This window comes from Seriola aureovittata, chromosome 14, assembly GCF_021018895.1.
Source record: "Seriola aureovittata isolate HTS-2021-v1 ecotype China chromosome 14, ASM2101889v1, whole genome shotgun sequence".
Classification (NCBI taxonomy): domain Eukaryota; kingdom Metazoa; phylum Chordata; class Actinopteri; order Carangiformes; family Carangidae; genus Seriola; species Seriola aureovittata.
Window position 1 is genome coordinate 7809818 of NC_079377.1, and position 20645 is coordinate 7830462.

A 20645-nucleotide genomic window follows, 5' to 3' on the forward strand; every position below is an offset into this window, starting at 1 on the left:
GTGTGCATGTGTGTGTGTGTGTGTGTGTGTATTAGGAGAGGCTGTGGGGGGTGCACATGTACTGTAGACCACAGCAGCAGCAGACAAAAGCCACAAACCCCAAAGTGACAGTGGATGTGACTTGCAGTGTCTGTTTCCCAAACAGGTGTTTATTGGTTTATTTGGTGGAGGAGGAGTGATTGCTGTGGAGAGAGTTGACTTGAGAGACTTGGTTGTTTTATTCCTCAGTCAGAGGATGGGATGAGTGAGTTGCAGAGCAGATAAACAGAACCATAGCTTGTTTTTCCTCCCTTACATAACAGAAAAGATGCAGCTTAAAGTACCAATGTGAAGCTTATCTTTCTTTTGGACATACTAAACAATATGAAAGTGTGTGTTGGCTTTTTCTATCATAAAAAAACACACACAAATATGTTTGCACCGCTCCGCTACAATGTGCCAGCTCCTTGCATCCTCTCCTGATGGCCCCGGGGTACTGATCTTCTTCTGCCTGGGTGAAGAGCTGGGAGTCTGAAGTGGGACGGGCAAAGAGGGGAAACTCTGGCCCCGTCCCGTTCTCCACTTTTAATGAGCGCTCCGATCATGCAGGAGTAAAAGTCCAGGTGGAACAGCTCAGTGCTCGCACACACACACACCCTGGTCCGTGCTGCTTTCAATGAAAGAGTGAGGAGAAACTGCGCAGGGAATTACTTTTTTCTAACGCCTGGAGGATTATTTTCCCTTCTCAGGTAAGTTCACCTTCACTGCCTCACGGAGATGATGGTTCTGAGCAGAGAAGCTCCTCACGTGAACTGGAGGATTTTGTGTTTGCTGCTGCGTGGCGTGAATGAATTATTCACTTTTTAAATGATGCGTAATTGCGCGTAATTGGTGTCCATGGCGTATAAGCGCATTTTAGTTTTAATGGTCAGGGGTGTGGGGAATTTTAATCAACGCCACATTAGGATTTTGCGTTTTTACTTTTAGTTCTCTTTTTTCTTTTAAAAATGTATGGCTCTGGTTCATTTCAGCTGAGCTTGTGAGATGTGACAGGCTGATCAAACAAGCGCACTGTTGCTTATATTCAGTGTTTGTTTAACTTTCTGTTTATTTAACTTTTTTTTTTTTCCTTTTTAGTAAACAGCGCCTTCCTCTTTCCTTAAGTGAAGGATTTCTCTGAATGAATTTGGTCTTGTCATACTCATTCATGCTGTAGGGTACTTCTGATTAAAAAAAAAAAAAAAAAAATGATCCGTGGACAATTAGCCAGCTTTTCCATCAGGTTGCCTAAGCCTTTATTTTGAAATGTCTCATTTTCCCAGTGTACTAAGCAGGAAGCCCTAGAGTTGAATTCCTCCACTTTGGCTTTAATTTCTTGTACATTATGTTTGACATTTTCTGTGTATTCTCCCTGACATTACTGTATGGTTTGAAAGAGCCTAATTAAGCACAGGTGGTGTACATACAATATGTCCAGCAGCAGACTACAGGCTCTGGCTTGCACTGAAGCTGGTGCCAAGAATTAAAGCAATTCAGCCTGTTCTGTGCTTGATAAACAAATAGTGTCCCAGCAGCAGCAAAAAGGTTATGGGACTGACCTTGTAGAGACATGTTGGCTCTCCTGTGTCTGATCTCTCCAGTGGTTCTTTAGTTGGCTTGTTATAACATTTGGCACATCTACCGTGCTTACAGTATGACTCTGACACCTGTGAAAGCTGGGATTTAACACTCCCTGGCACAGGGTGTGTGTAAACACTGTCTCGCTTCAGGCACGCCATCTCTCCGGACCAAGGCGAAACAAAGCTCACAGCTGGTTATGATACTCAAATAAAGCCTCAGTCCCCTTCAGTTCTTTGCCTCATTGCATTTACAGTGGCCACCCCAGACAAGGAATGTGTGTGTGTATGTGCTGCTGAAATGCAGGGAGCTTGATGGAAGCAAAACATTTTAGGGGTAAAAATGTGAAATAATGTTATACTTCAGCGTATTATCAGTGCTTATTTGAGACTGCTCTTAAGAACCTCTCAGACTAGGGTGCAGCAGTCACAAGTGTGTGTGGTCTGCCCATGCTTTGAGAACCCACAGTGTGCTGGCCTTTGAAATAGGCACAGGCAGCCACTGTACATCCTGTTTGCATTATAGCCACTCTATACCTGTGACACTCCTTCCAGGTGGGATTCTCATCCGCCATTATCAGATTTCTGGTGCTTATGCATCAGAAACAATTTGCCCGCAGGGGCTGAAAATGTTCATTTCGCTGTAGGCTCCTTTGTGCAAGACAGCTTGGCCTTGTGTAATCGTAGTTAACATTGTTTTGTGTGTGTAATCCACGTTGTAGTGAGAATGTTATCCTGAATTGAGTTGCGTTTTAATTCCTAGAACTATGTGACCTGTCTGAGCTGCTGGGGTCTCCACAAAGTGACTGAGGTCCCTGCAAAAAAAACCTTTCATCTTTTGCAGTGGCTGTGAAATCACTTGACTCATTTTTTTATATACGGGTTCTCACAGTTAACTCTCAGCATGTTGTCGGTTTGTTTGATTTGTGACCCCACCCTGCTGTAAATTAGATGTTCTAGATGCTCAGTACGGTGGAAAATATAGCAGATATCATCACAGAGGCGAGCCGGAGCTGTGCTATAGGTACAACCCACGCCTTATCTAAAGTTTAACACAGGTGTATGCAAAATATACAACACCTACACAGCAAGTAACCCGCCCCCGTCTGTGATTCATGGGGGTGGTAAGTGGTGAGTCTGAAAGCCTTCACATACCGAGGCATTTTTCAAAGCTATCTGAGCATGTGATAAGTTATCCCAGATCTCTGTTTATTTTTGGTTACTTTGGTTGGATGTTTGGTGTGTGTGTGTGTGTGTGTGTGTGTGTGTGTGTGTGTGTGTGGTGTGTGTGTGTGTGTGTGTGTTTCTGCAAGTCCCCTCAGGATCTATTATCTACTGTACAGGAAACTCCCCACAGTGTTTGTCAAAGGATATCATTTGCCCTGCGTTTCATTTCTTGGAGAAAGAGGCATTTAGAGGCTCAAGCTGAGAACACAAATTAAGAGGTCTTAAATTATTGTCTTTTTTTTTTTTTTTTTTTTGCACATTTCAGTTTTTCCTACAGTGATGTCAAACCTCTCTTAAAGGCCTCAGTGGTCGTTATAAACAAAGACTTCTTTTGCAGTATTTGCCTGCTGAAAGCAGCTCTACACCGGAGAACATGGTGTTAACAGTTAAGGTTTCCTCGCAGGTGAATGACAGATCAGCTTTGTAGTTTGCTTTATCCGGTGGAGCATGCTGACTCACCTCTCCTATGCTGCAGGTCTGTCTCTTCTACTGTAGATGTACATATCTGTCCCGGCTTGTTCCCAACCTCAGCTTTCTTCCCCCGCGAGGACAAATTGTAGTCCTGACTGTGCAGCAGTGATCTCCCTGCCTGTCAAAGCACAACACTGTGGAAAAATCATGTCAGTGCTCATGAATGTCAGATAAAAATGTAGAGCTGCAGCGGGGAAAGTCCTATCACCACCAACTGCTGTTGTATTTCATTTTTTTTACCTTAACATGATATTTTGTGTTTGCACTGTGTTTTCATAAAGTTGGAAGTTACAATTGAGAACTGTGCAGGGACATAAGTGATCCCCCCAAATCCTCTTAAGTTACATCATTAAACCACACACTAATGTTTACCAGCAGAACTGTGGCACTTTATACCAATACGAAGGAGATGCCGCACAGGATGCTATTGTTCAGGAAACAGTTGGTGATTCACTCTTGATTTTTAAAGAACAGTTTTCACATTTTGGGAAATATCTCTCGTTTTCTTGCAAAAGTTAGATGAGAAGATTGACACCTCTCTCATGACTGAAGCACAGCTCAGGCGGATTGTGTTACCCATGGACAGAGCCAGGCTAGCTGCTGTTGTTTTCTGTTAATATGACTTTTTTTTTTCCTAAACAGCCTCTCCCTCTTTCATTAATTGAGTGAATTTGGCCGGGTCATAATAATTCATAATATCCATAATAATATAATAACCAAACTGGCTGGTGGCTGTAGCTTCAATTGGCTTCATATTTACTGCACGGACATGAGAGTGGTACTGAAAGTGAAGAAGTAAATGTCAGTCAGAGATCAGAGGTCACTGTATGATCACATGTTCCCACTTTATCACATTAAACCTGCTGGCGTGTGGCGGCAGTGACAGCGACATGACGCCGCCGTCGTGGGAGGTGCAGCATTCCTCTGTTAACAGGGAGGCCTCAGTCATCACCTCCCCAGTCAGGAGCTCCGTCCCTCAGCAGGGACTGGAGTGGCTCACACATGAGTAGTTCATCCTCCAGTCTGTGTAATAAGACTTTTAATTCAGACTGTGCTGTTCTAGTTCTCACCAGCGTTCTCCTCATTACCAGGACAGACCTGCGGCGTCTGGAATGACATCTCGCCGACCCACTTGCGTTCTTGTTAACACAGGGTTCCACTTTGATTTATATGTTTACATGGGTACAACTTTTGACTCTGAATGACAGGCAAAGAAAGAAATGTTCTGTCTACTGTAAACAGACTGTATTTCAACTCGGATCCAGCTTGATGTGGTTGTTGGTGTCAAACAAAGGGACCATCTGACCCAGTTCCCCATTCCTTACACATTAAATTATGTCTGTGTGTGCTCTCTAATTGAGTCTGACTCCACAGATCCACAGATATTAGTGGGAGGACTTTGACATACAGTTTTGTCTCGGAGTCCAGATGTTCACTGTTGAGCTTCTGGCAAACTCTTTCACCCTTTTGTAACTCAAGTGGAACAAGAGACATTGACCCAAACAATCAACACAACAATGTGTGCCGCTGAAAATTTTTTCTATGTATTTAATTGGCCACATTCACCAGATGAGTCATGCAGCCCTTTGTGTGGTTCCCTGTTCACTGCCTGCCTGCTGTTTATCCCGAAATCTCTGGAAAGTGTATCCCAGTGGCACAAGTTTACTCTGTCTTGTTTCCAGCTGACTCAACAACACTTGTCACTCTCAGAAATGTTGACAAAAATGTCCAGCGTTACTTTCAGCGAGTAAGCAGGAAGCAGGAAATGGGTTTCATGAGATGAAATTCTGCTCTCTCTCTCTCTCCCTCTCTCTCTCTCTCTCTCTCTCTATCTGAGGTTGTACAAGGACATCTGGCCGACCTGCTGAACCAGCGCACCACCCATCATGATCAGAGCATCAGTCACAGCCATCTGCCTCGGTGAGCAGCCCGTCTGTGTCACTGCAGGAGTACGCTGCTTTTAAATATATGACCCCTGACTACAATGTGTTATATTTCCAAAATACTCTGGGTGCAGTCTCCTTCAGAATCAATTTTCTCTACATTCACACCATCAAACAGCAGCGTAGAAGTCCTGTGTGTACAGTAAACACTCTGATGATTATGTTACTTTGTCTGCTATTATGTGAAATTCCCTCTGCCTCACCCGCAGCGCTCCTCCTGTCCTGTGCTTGCTGGGCCAAGCCTAACGGATCAAAGAACAAGAAGCCAAAGCAAGGTAGACAACATCAACATGCAAGCCTGTAATCTCCGACAGTCCCAGTATTATTGTCTCCACCGGCTCTCTCCACTGCAGGCGACTCTCTCTAAAACCACAATGCAAAAGCTTACAAAAAATATATATATATATATATACACACTGTTGCCCATAAAGTTGGAATTATTTTGTTTTCAGACACAATCCTCTGTTTATTCCTATTTAAATGCATCAGAAATCACTTTGGAAGAGATTGACTTCTAAAGTTTTGAGAAGATATACACTTTATCTGTCAAGAATAAATCACATTGTCACAATCATTTCATGGAAAGAGGTAAAAAATATTTTATTCCAACTTTATGAGCAACAGTGTATATATATATATATGTATATGTATAAATATATACATATATATATATATATATATATATATATATATATATATATATATATATATATAATTGATTGGCAGGCCGAAGAAGTTCATAACGACATGCTGAAACCCCGTTAAGGCTTTTAATTATTTCCCAAAGCCCAAAGTGATATAACTTAATTGCTTGTTTTATCCGCCTGACTATTGATATATTTATAACTGGACACATTCGGAGACTGTCCACTGATTGGACCTTGAGCATGTTCAGCATTTTTGCTTGGAAAATAACTTAAACAATTATTTGATTATCACCATAGTTGTGGTTGTAGTTTCTTGACCTGTGTTGAACCACGTTGCTCTTCTTCCCCCTCCCTCCACAGCTGTTCCAGACATAGAGTGCGATGTCAGAGCGGGAAAGATCAACCTCCCAGAGTTCATAGTCAGATGTCCTGCACACTGTAAAGAGACAAAACAGCAGGTTTATGGGACAGGAGTGTTCGCCTCCATCTCCAGCATCTGCAATGCAGCCATCCACAGGTAAACAGTGGAGAGGTGGACATGAGATAGAGCTTGTGTGAGTCTCTCCAGGGATGTATCTGATGAAAAGTTTTGTGTCCGTAGTGGCGTCATCACCAACACGGGCGGAAAGGTGATCGTGAGGAAGATGGCCGGGCAGAATATCTACAAAGGCAGTAACTCCAACGGGGTGCGCTCTCTGTCTCTGCCGAAGTGGAGGGAGTCATTTGTCGTCTCAGGTATTAAATGATGACGTGAACAATGTGAAGCACAGTTCTTCAGAAGTAGCCCTCCAACAGATGGCTCTGTTTCTGTTTCAGTGGGGAAGCCCAAGAAAGGAGTCATCTACCCATCTGCCCTGGACTACGTCCCTTCAAGACCAACCTACGTGAAGACAAGTGAGAGGAGGGTTGTTCTTACACTCCCACATTTGTTTTTTTATGTGAATATGGATTGTGGTGCATCACTTTGTCATGGAGTGGGTCCGCAGATGCCCAGTGTTTCACGATGATAAGATCTTTCTGATTAGGGCCCAATACGCACCGATTTGTTGATTCTTGGTTCAAACTGAGCAAAACCTTTGGATGTCTAGACTGTATATAATTGTTATTTTAACAGCATTTCAATCACTATATGTCGACATGTATTTAGGACTTCTATTTCAAACTGAAATATATTCAGAGAAAGACGATCCAGACCTAGACATCTAGACACTACCAGCTTTTCTGGGGACAAAAGGTTACTAGATAGACATCCCTGTTCTTGACTCCTGCATGTTGAACTTCACTCAGGTTGAATGAGGAGTCGGTGCACTGTATTCTAGTGAAGAATGTGAAGAATGCATTACGACAGAGCGGTAACTGAAGACGCTCTTCCTCCTCGCCCATTCATCTTCTACACGTCCGCCTTCACCTGTCGTCTCCTTACAGGTCAAAAGGAGGCCAAATCCCCCGTGGTTACCACGGTGCTGCCAACAGCAACCGCACCCGAACCCACCACAACTACAACACCTGAACCCACCACCACCACTTCCACCACCACACCAGCTCCCACCACCACCACCAACACACCTCCACCACCACCCACCACTGCCAAAGCTCGAGCTGCTCTGCACAAAGTCAGGGATGCAGGTGATTTAAACCTCCTTTTCACATACATACATACATACATACATGTACAAACAGCTGAGTCTTTCTTCTAAGCCAGTGGATCCATGTATGTTATGTAGAGGATTGTGTGTTTACTTGGATGCTAGCTGCTGTTAATGATCCAGTAAAACCAATCCACACAGAAGATCCACTGCAGCCAGTGTGCCGCCTCGCTGATGTCGAACTAACAACATTGGGATCTCGTAACTTGAATCACTGTTTTTTTTTTTGCCAGGACAAGCGTTCATTTGTGTGAAAATGAACGCTTGATGAAGAGTGATGAAGATGAATGATTGTGGCCGGTAAATTGTGGCTGGTAATTACAAGTCACAGCTGCAATTATAACAAATTACAGCCGCTCTGTGATGAAATGACGGTACGTTGGTGTTCAGTTGCTCGACTGACTGATTTAACTTGTACGCGTGATCACCAGACCTTTCATCACTCTTATTAAATGAGGACATTATCAGACTGTAATCATCTGTCCCGTTTTGGATGAAATGCAGCTACAGGGAGTAGACAATGCTGCAGTATCTTAAGGTATGTGTGTAAATGAGATGGGCTGTGTGCCGGACAACCGCCCAACCATTCTGTCTCTGTAACATTATCTCTCTCCTCTCCATATTGGCACTCCATTTCTCTTTCTTCTATCTAGGCAGCAGTCACCCGTACCTTGCCTCTGTGGCAGCTGCAAGTAAGTGAAGCGATGCGAACAGGGATCAACACAGGGGTTTTCTTGGTGGCATGAAGGGGTGCCGTGGTGTTGCTTAACACTCGGGGTGTGCAGGAATATGTGGGGTGTTTTGCTTCACATCGGTCCTTTGGGAATAGTGCGCATCAGGATTCAGCATGTATTCTGTATTAAAGGTATCGCTGGTCCTGTTTTCAAAGCAAGTTTGTCATTATTACCGACACAACTTGTGTATTTTAGTAAGTGAAATCAGTTCAGCTCACTTGTTTTAAGCAAAAAAAAAAACTTAAAACAGTAAGGCCATGACCTGGGCTATTGGTTTATGCTTAAACCAAAACTTATGTTGAATTTGCTATTTTTTTGTAGCAACTTTACATGTAAACAAAGATTTTTGTCTAAATTTGCCCACATTGTGTTATTGGTATAGGACAGTCACAAAATGGTCAAGGAAAGAGTCCCAGCCAAGGTATGTCAACACGCTCACTGATTCTGCAGCTCTCGGAAAGTCCTTTACACCAAATACAACAATTCACGTTGAACTAAACCATGGCATTTCTTCAAAGTATTCAGAGGAAGTGCCTTTCCGAATAGATTCCCACATCGAACCAGTGCAGGTAAACCGAGCTTTCATCTTCATGTGTCCTTTTCCGTTCTAACTTTTGATTGCCAGAAATTTCCTACTGTTCTTTTCTTTTTTTTTTTCTTCCCTCTACTCATGTACATAAACTCTGCATGGCATCTCTGTTCTGTTTGTGCGCAGCTGCTTTAAACAACATGTTGCTAGTCTGCTAACACAGGGCCAGACCAGAATGTTCTGGAGAAGCCCAAGTTCTGTTTAGAGTATAACATCCCTGAAATACAGGATTCAACTGTATTCGCTCTGTATTGTCGAGCATTTATTACCTGTAGAGATTCCGTCTGGACCGAAGAGGTGGCCACACTGATAACGCTGCCTGTGTGGTCCTTAAATCTGTCTACACTAACTTAGAAGCTTGTTAATCCTAACGTTGTCACTGATCTTATTTGATGCACAGATCTGATTTTATAGTTTTGTCCTACACGTCATATGTTCATCAATACTCGAGTGTGTCGGCTGTCTGCCGTTATAAAACGTACACATTATATCACTGTGCACTGTGTTATGGTCATCACACAATAGATAATATATTCTTTTTTCATATGTCAGTGAAAGTAAACTGCTGAATGTTATTTCATAATATCTCATAATATCACTGTTTCCCAAACTTTGGTCCCAGGTCTGCGCAGACCAGAGGCAGGGTCGGCTATGAGGAGACAGCTATCCTCTCCAGTAGGCCCAGGTCAGCCTCATCATTAACACACACCAGCAAAGAGAGTAACTAACAGGCAGATGAGGTGGGACTGAGAGGGAATGCGGGTCAAGGGCAGAAGAGGGGGACAGATTTTTGTTTTTAGTCTTTGTTGGAACAAGAATCCAGGAGACGTAGCCGCTGTAAGTCTGACCCCTCGTGTCCACACCCATAAGCCCCTGTGATCGTCACCCCAGGGTCACCACTAATCCATTTCACATTCCTTTCACGATGATCGCTGTTCTCTGTCATCAAGCACATCCTCTTATTCATGTTTTCATTTTCCGAGATGAAAAGAGGCAAATGAAGCCGAGTTAAGGCCTGTAAATACGCCCAGCATATATCCGTTTGTTTTTGATATCATGCTGCGGACAAAATGCCTTCAGCTCCTCTCAAAGCAAAACAGCTGGGCTGCATTTGCGGATGGAGCCCCAGACCTGAAGCTCTCTTTTGCCCCCCCTCTCTCTTCTTTTTCCCCTCTATTCCTATCTGCCTGTTTCTCATTGCTACAAACAGCTTTTAACAGGGTTCAGCCGGCCCCGCCCGAGCGGACTCCAACCATGAGCCAGTCCAACCCCGGTAAGTATCTCCAGATCCTGGTGGGAGTGCTCACACTGCACAAGCAGACACACTCACTGACGTAGAGAAGTAGACGGGTCTGATCAAACAGGGGAACAACTAGGGCAATAAAACCCTGGTTGAAATGTTTTATAAAGCTGCACTAATGTTTACCTTCTGTGGGATGCTTTGGTTCAATGCATAGTCGGCCCTCTATAAACGACAGGCGGAAATACAAGAAGATACTCAACTTTCACTGTAGCCGACGTGATAAATTGAGTAGTAAGTATGTCGATATGCCTCAAAGACGAGGGACGATGTGATATTATTATCCAGAATTCATCTTGTGCCACATCTCCACTATGTCTGAGACAGCAAAGGGCTCTCAACTTTCTCTTTTAGATAAGGCCACGATGAGAAACGCGCTCTGTCAGTACTGTAATAACATCTTATGACAGATCCCATCTGGTCTGGCCTCTTCCCCTCCCTTGTAAATGCTTGCAGAGAATGAGATGAAAGCAGCAGCACCAAGTGGCCCTGTGTTGCTCCCAGAGAGACGCATGATCCAGTCCACAGTGCTGCAGGATCTGGGTCCTGTCAGGAATAGAAAGCTGTAGCCATTCAAACCAGGCGAGGTTTGGCTCACTGAGGAATGCGCTTCTGTTTTTGCTTCTGTGGAATGCAAAACCATGGATCCCTAAAATAAGACAGAAACATATCCGTTTCAATGATGCTTGATTGTATGATATGATTCCTAAAATACAGTGTGAGCTGTTTAAGCCAGTGCATCATTTATCTGACTGACCAGTTACTGTCAAGACATGTGTCATAGTAATGTCTGATCAGCGCTGAGAACAGCCACTCAGATCTGCGGCTTGTGGATGATAATGTGATACTTTATTGATGCCCTCAGGGAAATTCTTTATGCTTGAGGTCACAGGTTACAGGTCAGGATCAGCTACACAGCAGCGCCCCTGGAGCCGGCAGCGATTCAGTGTCTCTCTCAAGGACACTCCAGCAGAGTGGATGCTTGGAGACGTCAGTGTCATGAACTCTGATTTATGAGATGAGGGGTTTTATCCCCTGTTGCTTTGCCACCCGGCTGCCCCAAACAGATGTTCAAAGTTATTGCTCAGCTTTCTGGAAATGTTACGATCCTGTTTAGCCTCGCATTTGTGATGGGATATGCTTACTTGACAACCACAAAAGCCTACGTAAAAAGTGTCCAGATTCGGATCGTTGGTTCTCTGTGTTGGTGTAAGAGTACAAATTTGGTTTTATATAAACTTCAGAGAGACTGCATACACTCCTGCAGACATATTGTAGCGTGAGCTCCAACCCAAGGTGAGGATCAGTGTCCCCATTCCCAGTCTGACCTTGTGCCCGCAGTGATCACTGAAGTGGCTATGATTGGGAGAGTTAAACTCAATCCTTTTAAAGCACCTGTTTCATCAGAAAAAAAACAACACTGCTGTCTGCTCTATGGCGCTGCGCCTTTGACCAGCAGCAGATTAGACTAATCTCTGCGTCCTACTATCTACACTGTCCCTGGTTTGACACCAACTTTAGAATAATACTCCCACGCTTGACTGGGCGGCTGGCTGCGCTCTTCCAGCCCGTCCCAGTCAACAAAGGCCCTGCTCGCTAGCTGCCACTCGATGGGAACCTCAGAGCACAGGCTGTGTGTTTGTGTAACTACCCATCCACCGCGGGGAGGGGTTAACAGAAGTGTGTTGTCATGGCTCAGTCAGTTTAGACAGATGCAATGCACTGTTATGGTTTTGCTCAGCTGTTTGGGCTTCTACACTTCAATCACATTTCAATTAACCTCTTGCCGTGCGAGAGTCTGGTCGATTAAACTGCCTGATGGAATCTGACTGCAGCAGGTAGAAATCAGTAAAGTGAGAAACGCATTTACATTTACCCAGAGAGTTGACCTCCTTCCTCTGTCTCTCTACCATTCAGGTAGAAAGAGAAAGGCTTCACTAAAAAAACCTTTAGTCGACTGTATGTTTAGTGTCTGACTCAAGGCCGAACATCTTGTGCATACCCCACTAACAACGTGGCAGGTTGAGTGGAGGTCACAAGTATGATTCTCCTTGGTGCTTGTCCTGAACGCAGCTTTCTAATCTTCCCCTGCACAGCTTTTCCCAGAAGGGATTGGGCGCCCCCCTCCTTTCCTCGACCTGATTGGTTCCCTGGAGCTCGACGACCAGCAGGTATCAAAGAATCGCTCATCATTCTTTTAGCAAATCTTAAACGCATCAATAACGCAAGGTATTTGATTAATGCTCAGATGAACTAAGGTAAATCTGATATGGCTGCAAGATTTGTGATGAAAGGTTTTCTTTTCTAAAAGCTTTCCAGGTTTCACTCAATCTAAGCCTTTAATTTAATAATCCGATGCCAACAATGTGGCCTTATGAATAGAGTTTGCTTTGCCTATGGGGATCAATAAGAGCTACTTTGAAAATTTCAGCACCCTAAATTTAACCCTTGTAGTTGCTGATGCCTCCACCTTCTCTGCTGTACATCCAGATATTAGTTATGCAGTTCCAGACTCAGGATACACGTGGAGCGAGACAGACACTCCTGAGATCACAGGTAAGTCAAACTCCCTCCCGGACAAGCACATGACAGTTTGGTGTGTACTGCCCCCATTCACTGTGGAAGGTTACTACACCTTGTATCCATTCAAGTTGCATGTGCATGGTTGATACAGTTTGGTATCTGCTGAACATGTACTGTATATGTGTTGAATTGGTGCCATATGTAAGTACATGCACTGTCTCCCAGGACATTGTGTTTACATGCCATCTGCCTGCCATATGAGAAATTGCTGTGAAGTGTGGAACAAATGAGCGTAATGTAGGTGGCATGTGAGAGAGGCTCTGATAATTCTGCACAAAAGCCGTTGCTTTCACTGGTGTGGGATTGGTTGGGAAACACATGTGACCAATCACAACCATGGAAACATGTGCTTTTCTCTCTCAAGTTCATTGTGGGAATACTAACAGGTTTCAAAACATCCTCCTCTAGCTCCCGATCACAGGCCTGATATCTCAGAGTATGAGCGCTGGTATTATAACTTTGGACCGTACCGTAAGTGTTTTCCTATTCTCTTTACTGGGAACTAACAGGTCCTGGGCTCCAGGCTTTATGTGTCATATGTGTGGGTTGTAGATGTAAAACTGTTTTTTTTTCCCAGTGACGCAACACTTCCCAGACATGACCACATCCTTATGTTTTCTGACACAGGACTAGTTTTATTTGTTTTTCCTGTTTCATTTAGTGTTTAAATTAAATTAAAAACACAAATTGTGCCATTTTGACTTTTGATTTGACTTCTTTCCTGTCCATTGTCTAATGCTGTTAGATATGGAGAATATGCCCTAACACTAATAAGAAGGAATCTATCCATTCTAGCTAGTTGAGAATTGGGCCATGACGATTAAAGGAATAGTTTGGCAGTATGGTAAATTTGCTTATCTGATTGCCAAGAGTTAAATGAGTTACAGCCAGCACCAAGACTGGAACCAGGGGGAAACAGCTAGCATGGCTCGGTCCAAAGGTCTGCCTACTTTTGGTAAATGGACTTGCACTTATACAGCGCTTTTCTAGTCTTACTGACCACTCAAATACTTGCCACATTCACCCATTCATACACTGTTGGAACAGCCATCAGGGGCAATGTGGGGTTCAGTATCTTGCCCAAGGACACTTCGACATGCAGCCTGGAGGAGCCGGGGATCGAACCACAGACCTTCTAATTAGTGGACAACCCGCTCTACTTCCTAAACCACAGCTGCCCATTACTTATTGTCTTTACACGTTGGTTTTTCTGTACAGATTAAGAGATACAAAGAGTTTATCAGTGAGCTTTACACAATGTCTACACAAACAGCAATGCAGCAGCAGCTTTAGCTAATTGCTCTGTTTATGACTTCATGGGATGCTTCCAGGCACACTACTGAAGTAGAGGTCATGCTTTTGTGTCAGCTCAATCACTGCAGTTACCAGTGTTCAACAGTTGAAATGTAAAAATGTGCTTTGGGTCAGTCCAAAGCGACTGCAAGTCAATATGGGGCGTCTAGACTGAGTAGAGGTTGCTGGACAAAGCCACAGTAGCTCTTGCCTCCTGGTTCAAGTCTCTATGCTAAACTAGGTTAATCAGATCCTAGTCCTCGCTCCTTACTCAGTACAAGGGCTTGAGAGTGCTATCATCTAACTCTATGCAAAACAGCAAACAACTGTATTTCCCAAAACTATTCATCTAAATAGCCTACTCTGGAAAGAAAGGCATTTGATTTATCTTTAGTCACAGCCTCCACACTGAAAAAATACAAACCACTACAATATGGCCCACTGACAAGACACAAAAGGCCATGCAAAAAGCAGATTATAGGCCATGGTGCCATGTGTTTGATGACACGACAGAGAATCCAAATCCAAGCAGAAGGACATGGTTTGAAAAACCAAGTGGTTGCGCCATTTCAAACCTGCACCACAAAAATACCACCACACATCCACCCAAATGAAACTTGCAGTCAATGGGAGCAGGTTGTAATCCCTTGATGGCCTATGTTTACATTTGTTTCACATGTGTCGTGTGTCAGTGTGTGTTGATAGTGTCTTCACTTTTAGCGCCCCGATCCACTGACTCAGATGTCAACCGTAAGACGCCACTGGACACAACCCATACTCGAGGTGAGCAGTGGTTACTATGGCTACTAACACCTGTTTGTATCCAGGAAGGCGTCAGCTTGGACACGCCAAACAGCATCTTTAAAGCAATCCTTTTTTTTTTTTTATTTCTCTTCAGCTGCCTAGTAGAGTAGAGTAGAGCTTACAAAAAAAGTTGCAGTATTTTCAATTTATGACAAAGAAATCAAACTTTTTGCGTAGTTACCATGGTGAGTGTCGGTAGCTACTTGCTGCTTTGTGGGAGGAATGTGCTAACGCTGAGCTTTTATGGTATTATCTACGCAGTGGAGCCAGTGGATGCCTGGAAGCCAGAGGCAAACCTTTATGAATCAGGTAAGATAGCTTGCGCTGCAATATGCTACTCTTTCCGGCCCCCAAAACAGACACTTTGCCAGTAACTCTTAATTTCTGACTGTAAGTACAAACCAAACCAAGGCTATCCAAGGAAAAGCATGTGGGTTTCTGCCCAGCCTGTAATTGAAGGGATTTGAAGTTAAAACCAAATGGCATGGTTGCTTGAGGGTAAAATCAGTTCCTGTTCGCCATAATTTTTGCCACAACAAATACTGGCTGACGTTTGGGATCCTTGCAAAGTGGGCAGCCGCAAATTTCTTTCAATTTGCTTCTGCCAACGTCGACCTTTTTTCCTCATTTGTAGTAAGACAGTAGAAAATGTAGCAGGATATATTTCCATGACAGTAATGATTAAAGTGCCTTAGATGGTGAAAAGGTAATTACAATTGAACTTTCTGTCCACCATTGCATATAGAAACTGTTGGTGGGAATATTAAAGGACACAAAATGTCCAGTAAAATGTATTAAATTTTTTCTTTACAGTATGAAAACTAAAGACATACATTTCAGCTGATTTCTGCTTTAAAGATTTATGTGTTTCTCCATTTTCAGGCTTCAGTTTGAAGGAGCAAGAGCCTGTACCCAGATCACCTGAGCCTGTGTCACAGGGAAACACAAGTATGTCCCACATACAAATTTAGAGCTACTATGTGTAGAATTTATATTTCATTATTGCAGCTTTTAGATGATGAATTATTGCAAGATTTTGACAATCCTGGTGGAAGGTGGAGTATTCATTTCAGTGTCCCCACGACAAGATCTCTGGCATGCATTAAAGGTACCCTGTAAATTTTTTTCTGTAAACAAAAAACTAAATTTAGTTTCTTTCCTTCTCACTGAAACACATTGTATGTATCACTGAGGCTTACATATTGTGTTAAATAGATTTAATTCCTCATAAAACATTTGAAAAGACGCTTTTTTTGAATTGCATTAAATTGCGTTGTTTACATTTTACATAAGTCAATCAGTGGAGGAGCATGATAACTCTGGCAGAAATGTATCATGTGTTTGTACAACATAAACAAAATGTGGCCCACTGGCAAAAACTGCTACAAAAACTCTACATGGTACCTTCAATTTTTGCATTTACTTTTTTGCTACTACTGCTGCAGATTGTCAAAGTTCAAAGTTTAAAATGTTCAGATTTCACGTATTAGGTATTCAAGTGATGACAAATGCAATAGCAAACACGTGACTGAAACTGCAGTAACCTTGTGGTGTGTTGTGTTTCTGCAGATTGTAAGGTGGACCTGGCCTTCCTGATGGACGGGAGCTGGAGCATTGGGAAGCGGCGTTTTAAGATTCAGAAGGACTTCCTGGCTGAGGTGGCTCAGACCATCAACGTGGGCATGGCCGGACCCATGATGGGCATCATCCAATATGGGTAACCTCAATTTTCTTGTTGTGTTATTATGTACCATTTTTAGATAGGAAAACATAATGTGATTGCCTCTTGTTTTGTCTGAAGGGATGACCCTGTGACAGAGATCAGTCTGAGGAGTCACTCCAACTCCAGAGAGCTGAAGTCAGCCATAGATAAGATTGTGCAGAAGGGAGGCCTTTCCAATGTGGGTGAGTGACCCGCTGTTAGCTGCCAGCTACTGTAAATGCCTACAAACACAAGTGTGAAAGGGAAAGGGGTGCAATTATCGCATGGTTTACTACCCAGGCACATTTTCACATGCTAGGATAGAATTAAATCTAAATTTGCCGCGAGACACTGCTAGCTAAATTACAGTCCTGCTTCTGTAAGCCATGTTTTTCCTCTGCTCTGACCAAATAGCTCTTGGTTTTACCAGCCCACGGGGGCCAACTTTCAGACGACAAGTGCTGTTTTTCTGCGTTGGTTAGTGCGTCAGCATGCACCCACTGCCACATGTGTCTTTATGACTTGCTAAATTTTGCATACTGATACAAATATGTGTTATTTGTGTTTTCCTTGAAGCGCTTTCTAATCATACGACAGTGTGAGTGGTTGCAAAATCTTCTATAGTCCCCAACAGAGACTCTCCTGTTCTGCCATTGTTTAGACCACCAACAAAACTATGACGGGCTAAATGATAGGGATGCACTGTTTCTGTGACAGTATACAAATAAAACATTTCACTTTACATAGAGACACAGGCTACAATGTCAAGTTTTGTGTTGCATACAGTAGTTTTTTTTTAGAATAACACATTATGTATGTTGGTCAGGAAAAACATCTCAGTCCACTGAATGTATGTAACGATCACACGATCACTAAAAGTATACATTTTTCAAATGCCTTTTTGTTTAATTTCATATTCTGCAGTCCATGTGTATTTTTATTCATATGTTCAGTAACAACTTTGTGAATAACAGACTGGCTCTACTTGTCTTACCTCTTATGTCTGTGTTTCAACCACTGACCTGTTCATGAAGTGTAACTGTCTCCCTGCTGCCCTCTGGTGTCCTGACAGGAAAGGCCCTCTCCTACATCAATAAGCAGTACTTCAGTGATGCCAATGGAAACCGAGGGGGAGCTCCTAACGTGGCCGTGGTGCTGGTGGACGGCTGGCCCACAGACAAGGTGGAGGAGGCGTCTCGGCTCGCTCGGGAGTCTGGCATCAACATATTCTTTGTCACCATCGAGGGCCCTGACGACAATGAGAAACAGAACCTGGTTGAGGCCAACTTTGTTGACAAGGTGGAGTATTATCACAGAGATGTGTGAGTGCTTCATTAAAACGTGCCAGTGTGAAACACAGTGTGTCTTTCATCCCACAGGCTGTGTGTCGGACAAACGGCTTCTATTCCCTGCCTGTGACCAGCTGGTTTGCCCTGAGGAAGACCGTGCAGCCCCTGGTGAAGAGAGTGTGCGACACAGACCGCCTGATGTGCAGCAAAACCTGCCTCAACGCCAACGACATCGCCTTTGTCATCGATGGCTCCAGCAGTGTGGGAACCGGCAACTTCCGCACCGTGCTGCAGTTTGTGGCCAACGTCACACGGGAGTTTGAGATCTCTGACACGGACACGCGGGTGGGAGCTGTGCAGTACACCTACGAGCAGAGGCTGGAGTTTGCCTTCGGCCAGTACAACAACAAGGCCGAGCTGCTGAACGCCATCAAACGCATCAACTACTGGAGCGGTGGGACCAGCACTGGTGCTGCCATCACTTACGCCGCAGAGCAGCTCTTCAGCAAATCCAAACCCAACAAACGCAAGATCATGATTGTCATTACAGACGGCCGCTCCTATGATGACGTCAAGGCACCTGCCCTGGCTGTCCACAGCCAAGGTAAGAGGTCAACCACAACACAATCTGAAAAACAAGGGGATTTTAGGCAGATATGGTCAAGTCAAGCACTGACCCTGTCCTACATCTAAAAATCATTTTCAAACCTCACTGAACAAAGTAAAATAAATGATAATAATCTAAAAACTTGTGTTTTAGCCCCTTAACACTTTGAAGTTACGTCTTGATTTTGTCAGTCCACAGTGAGGTGTCATGCAGTGTGTGTTTGATGTGACAAACACATGTGAAGCCTGTGTGTGTGTGTGTGTGTGTGTGTGTGTGTGTGTGTGTGTGTGTGTGTGTGTGTGTGTGTGTAATCTGCTGTCCCTCCCTGTGATCCAGGTGTGATCGCCTACTCCATCGGCATCGCCTGGGCAGCCCAGGACGAGCTGGAGTACATCGCCACCGACCCCGACAAGGAGCACTCTTTCTTTGTGGACGAGTTTGACAACCTCTACAAATTTGTACCCAAGATCATCCACAACATCTGCCAGGAATTCAATTCCCAGCCCAGAAACTGAGGACGGACGTGTGGAGGGGGAGGTGTAAAGAGGGACATCTTGATCGAGGGCCGTCTCAACAGAGCGCTGATTGTAAATTTACTCACTCTGTTGAAACAGATGGTGGTGCTGGATTGGCTGCAGCCCCCCCGTATTTGAGCAGGGAGGGGTTCTGAATTTACGTGAGGATTGTGGGTTTGGACAAATCAAATCTTTAAGTCAATCAGCATCTGGTCCCAAATATACAAATGGTGCTAGTAGTAAAGGGTTTGCATAACACAGTGACATACTGACATCTCATGTGGCGCCAGTTGTTCTCTGTTGGTGCCATAAAGAGAACAGAGTATTCCTAGTCATTTAAAATGATGGTACCACTTTCTATTAAGTCACCTTTTAAAAGGCAAGTTGTAAATAAGAGTTTTAAAAATAATTCACTATTGCTTTGAAGATCAGTTTTAAGTCATTTATATAGTGTTAATCCTCATTTTGAATTTCTTTTTTATCATGCAAATTACCAATGTACTGTTTGACCTCTGACCTTCTGGAAAGGAACTGCAGAACATCTGGACCAAAATTAATCTGTTAACAACTTGTCAGTGTTCACTAACTACATATTTGATTGATTGAATTTGTATCTAGAAGCTGGTAAAAGCAAGAGACATGCTGGAGGAGCCAAAGGGAAATTTCTCACAACTTGGCAACTTCATACTTAAAGTAAATGATTTATTTGCATTAATAAATCCCTTACGTGCAACTTTTAGAAGCTTCATAAAGGGTGCCTTACTAGGACGTGGGACCAGACTGATTAACAAATATAAAGCTGCCTTACTGGGATATGGTGCTTGCAGAGAGATGTAGATTTAAAGCATGCCTAGCACTTCCTCTTTTGGCTTAACATACTTCATAAACTTAATAATACGGTGCTTTATATACAATTCTCTGTCAAGAGGATATACTTTCTTAGAAACGGTGCATTTTGATCTTCCTAATAGGAGAGATTTGTTAGTAGGGACATTGTTAAAGTTCCTCTCTATGATAATGGAGCTGTATGTTAGTGGAAGGTAAAAACGAAGCTCAAGTCAGCAACAAGGAAGTGGACTTGTGTTAGAAGTGAGGAAAGAGGAGCTTGGATATCTTTGAACAGAGTGATGGCGGATGTTAAACTTGCTTCTCAGGAATGAAAGCAATTCATCTAGTCGCTCTGGTTTTCTAATTGAGTGGTTGCTTCTAACATTGCAGGCATTTCTGTTTTGTTTAAAGAGTATTTATGATTTTCTCTGTTATGTCCTGTTTGTACATATGCATATTAAAAGCCTTTCGCTAATAATGTTCAGATAATTGATCAATATTTTTTTTTTGCAATTTTTAATAAAATAAAGAAAATTAAGAGAACTTAAAGTGTCTGTTTTCTCCTGAATATTTTGTCTGTCCAGTTGCTAAGAGACATGATGCACATCTTTTAGATTCAGTGTGACAGAGGATTTCATTATATTATGTCCATTGCGAAAGTTGTCCATAGTGTCAAAGGTTATCTTCAGTGTCAAAGTAATGCAATGCAATGCCTGTTTATCTTTGGGTACAGTGCAAACAGGAGCTGCTAATAGCTAATTCAGCATATCTTTAATACCAGCGTGCTAAAATAAACAAATAAAACAAATAAGTAAACAAATAAAGGCTAAACTAGAATTACCACGTCACAGTTGTACGCCTCTAACAGCCGA

The 20645-nt window shown here is 43.2% G+C and overlaps 1 protein-coding gene across 6 annotated transcripts; it reads left to right on the forward strand.

The window, feature by feature from the left end:
• Nucleotides 1-18: 18 nt before the first annotated feature.
• Nucleotides 19-20316, forward strand: vit (vitrin). Of its 6 annotated transcripts, XM_056395919.1 has the most exons (23): nucleotides 21-728; nucleotides 5131-5213; nucleotides 5446-5511; nucleotides 6244-6400; nucleotides 6485-6618; nucleotides 6700-6777; nucleotides 7309-7509; nucleotides 8183-8221; nucleotides 8646-8684; nucleotides 8782-8832; nucleotides 9475-9537; nucleotides 10063-10125; nucleotides 12249-12323; nucleotides 12643-12708; nucleotides 13144-13206; nucleotides 14749-14811; nucleotides 15094-15141; nucleotides 15715-15780; nucleotides 16402-16549; nucleotides 16634-16737; nucleotides 17607-17833; nucleotides 17914-18427; nucleotides 18767-20316. In XM_056395919.1, exons 2-23 carry the CDS (start codon nucleotides 5180-5182, stop codon nucleotides 18943-18945), a joined length of 2478 nt encoding a protein of 825 aa, XP_056251894.1. In that variant the 5' UTR covers nucleotides 21-728; nucleotides 5131-5179; the 3' UTR covers nucleotides 18946-20316. The 6 variants fall into 6 exon arrangements, with proteins under 6 accessions (XP_056251896.1, XP_056251894.1, XP_056251895.1 ...); XM_056395921.1 differs by lacking the exon at nucleotides 13144-13206 and having other exon boundaries at nucleotides 19-728; XM_056395920.1 differs by lacking the exon at nucleotides 8183-8221.
• Nucleotides 20317-20645: the final 329 nt, after the last annotated feature.

Coding starts and splice junctions, on each gene's coding strand:
- vit (XM_056395919.1), top strand. CDS start 5,180: ATGATCAGAGCATCAGTCACAGCCATCTGCCTCG. Junction 6,401..6,484: donor TGCAATGCAGCCATCCACAG/GTAAACAGTGGA, acceptor TTGTGTCCGTAG/TGGCGTCATCACCAACACGG. Junction 13,207..14,748: donor TTATAACTTTGGACCGTACC/GTAAGTGTTTTC, acceptor CTTCACTTTTAG/CGCCCCGATCCACTGACTCA.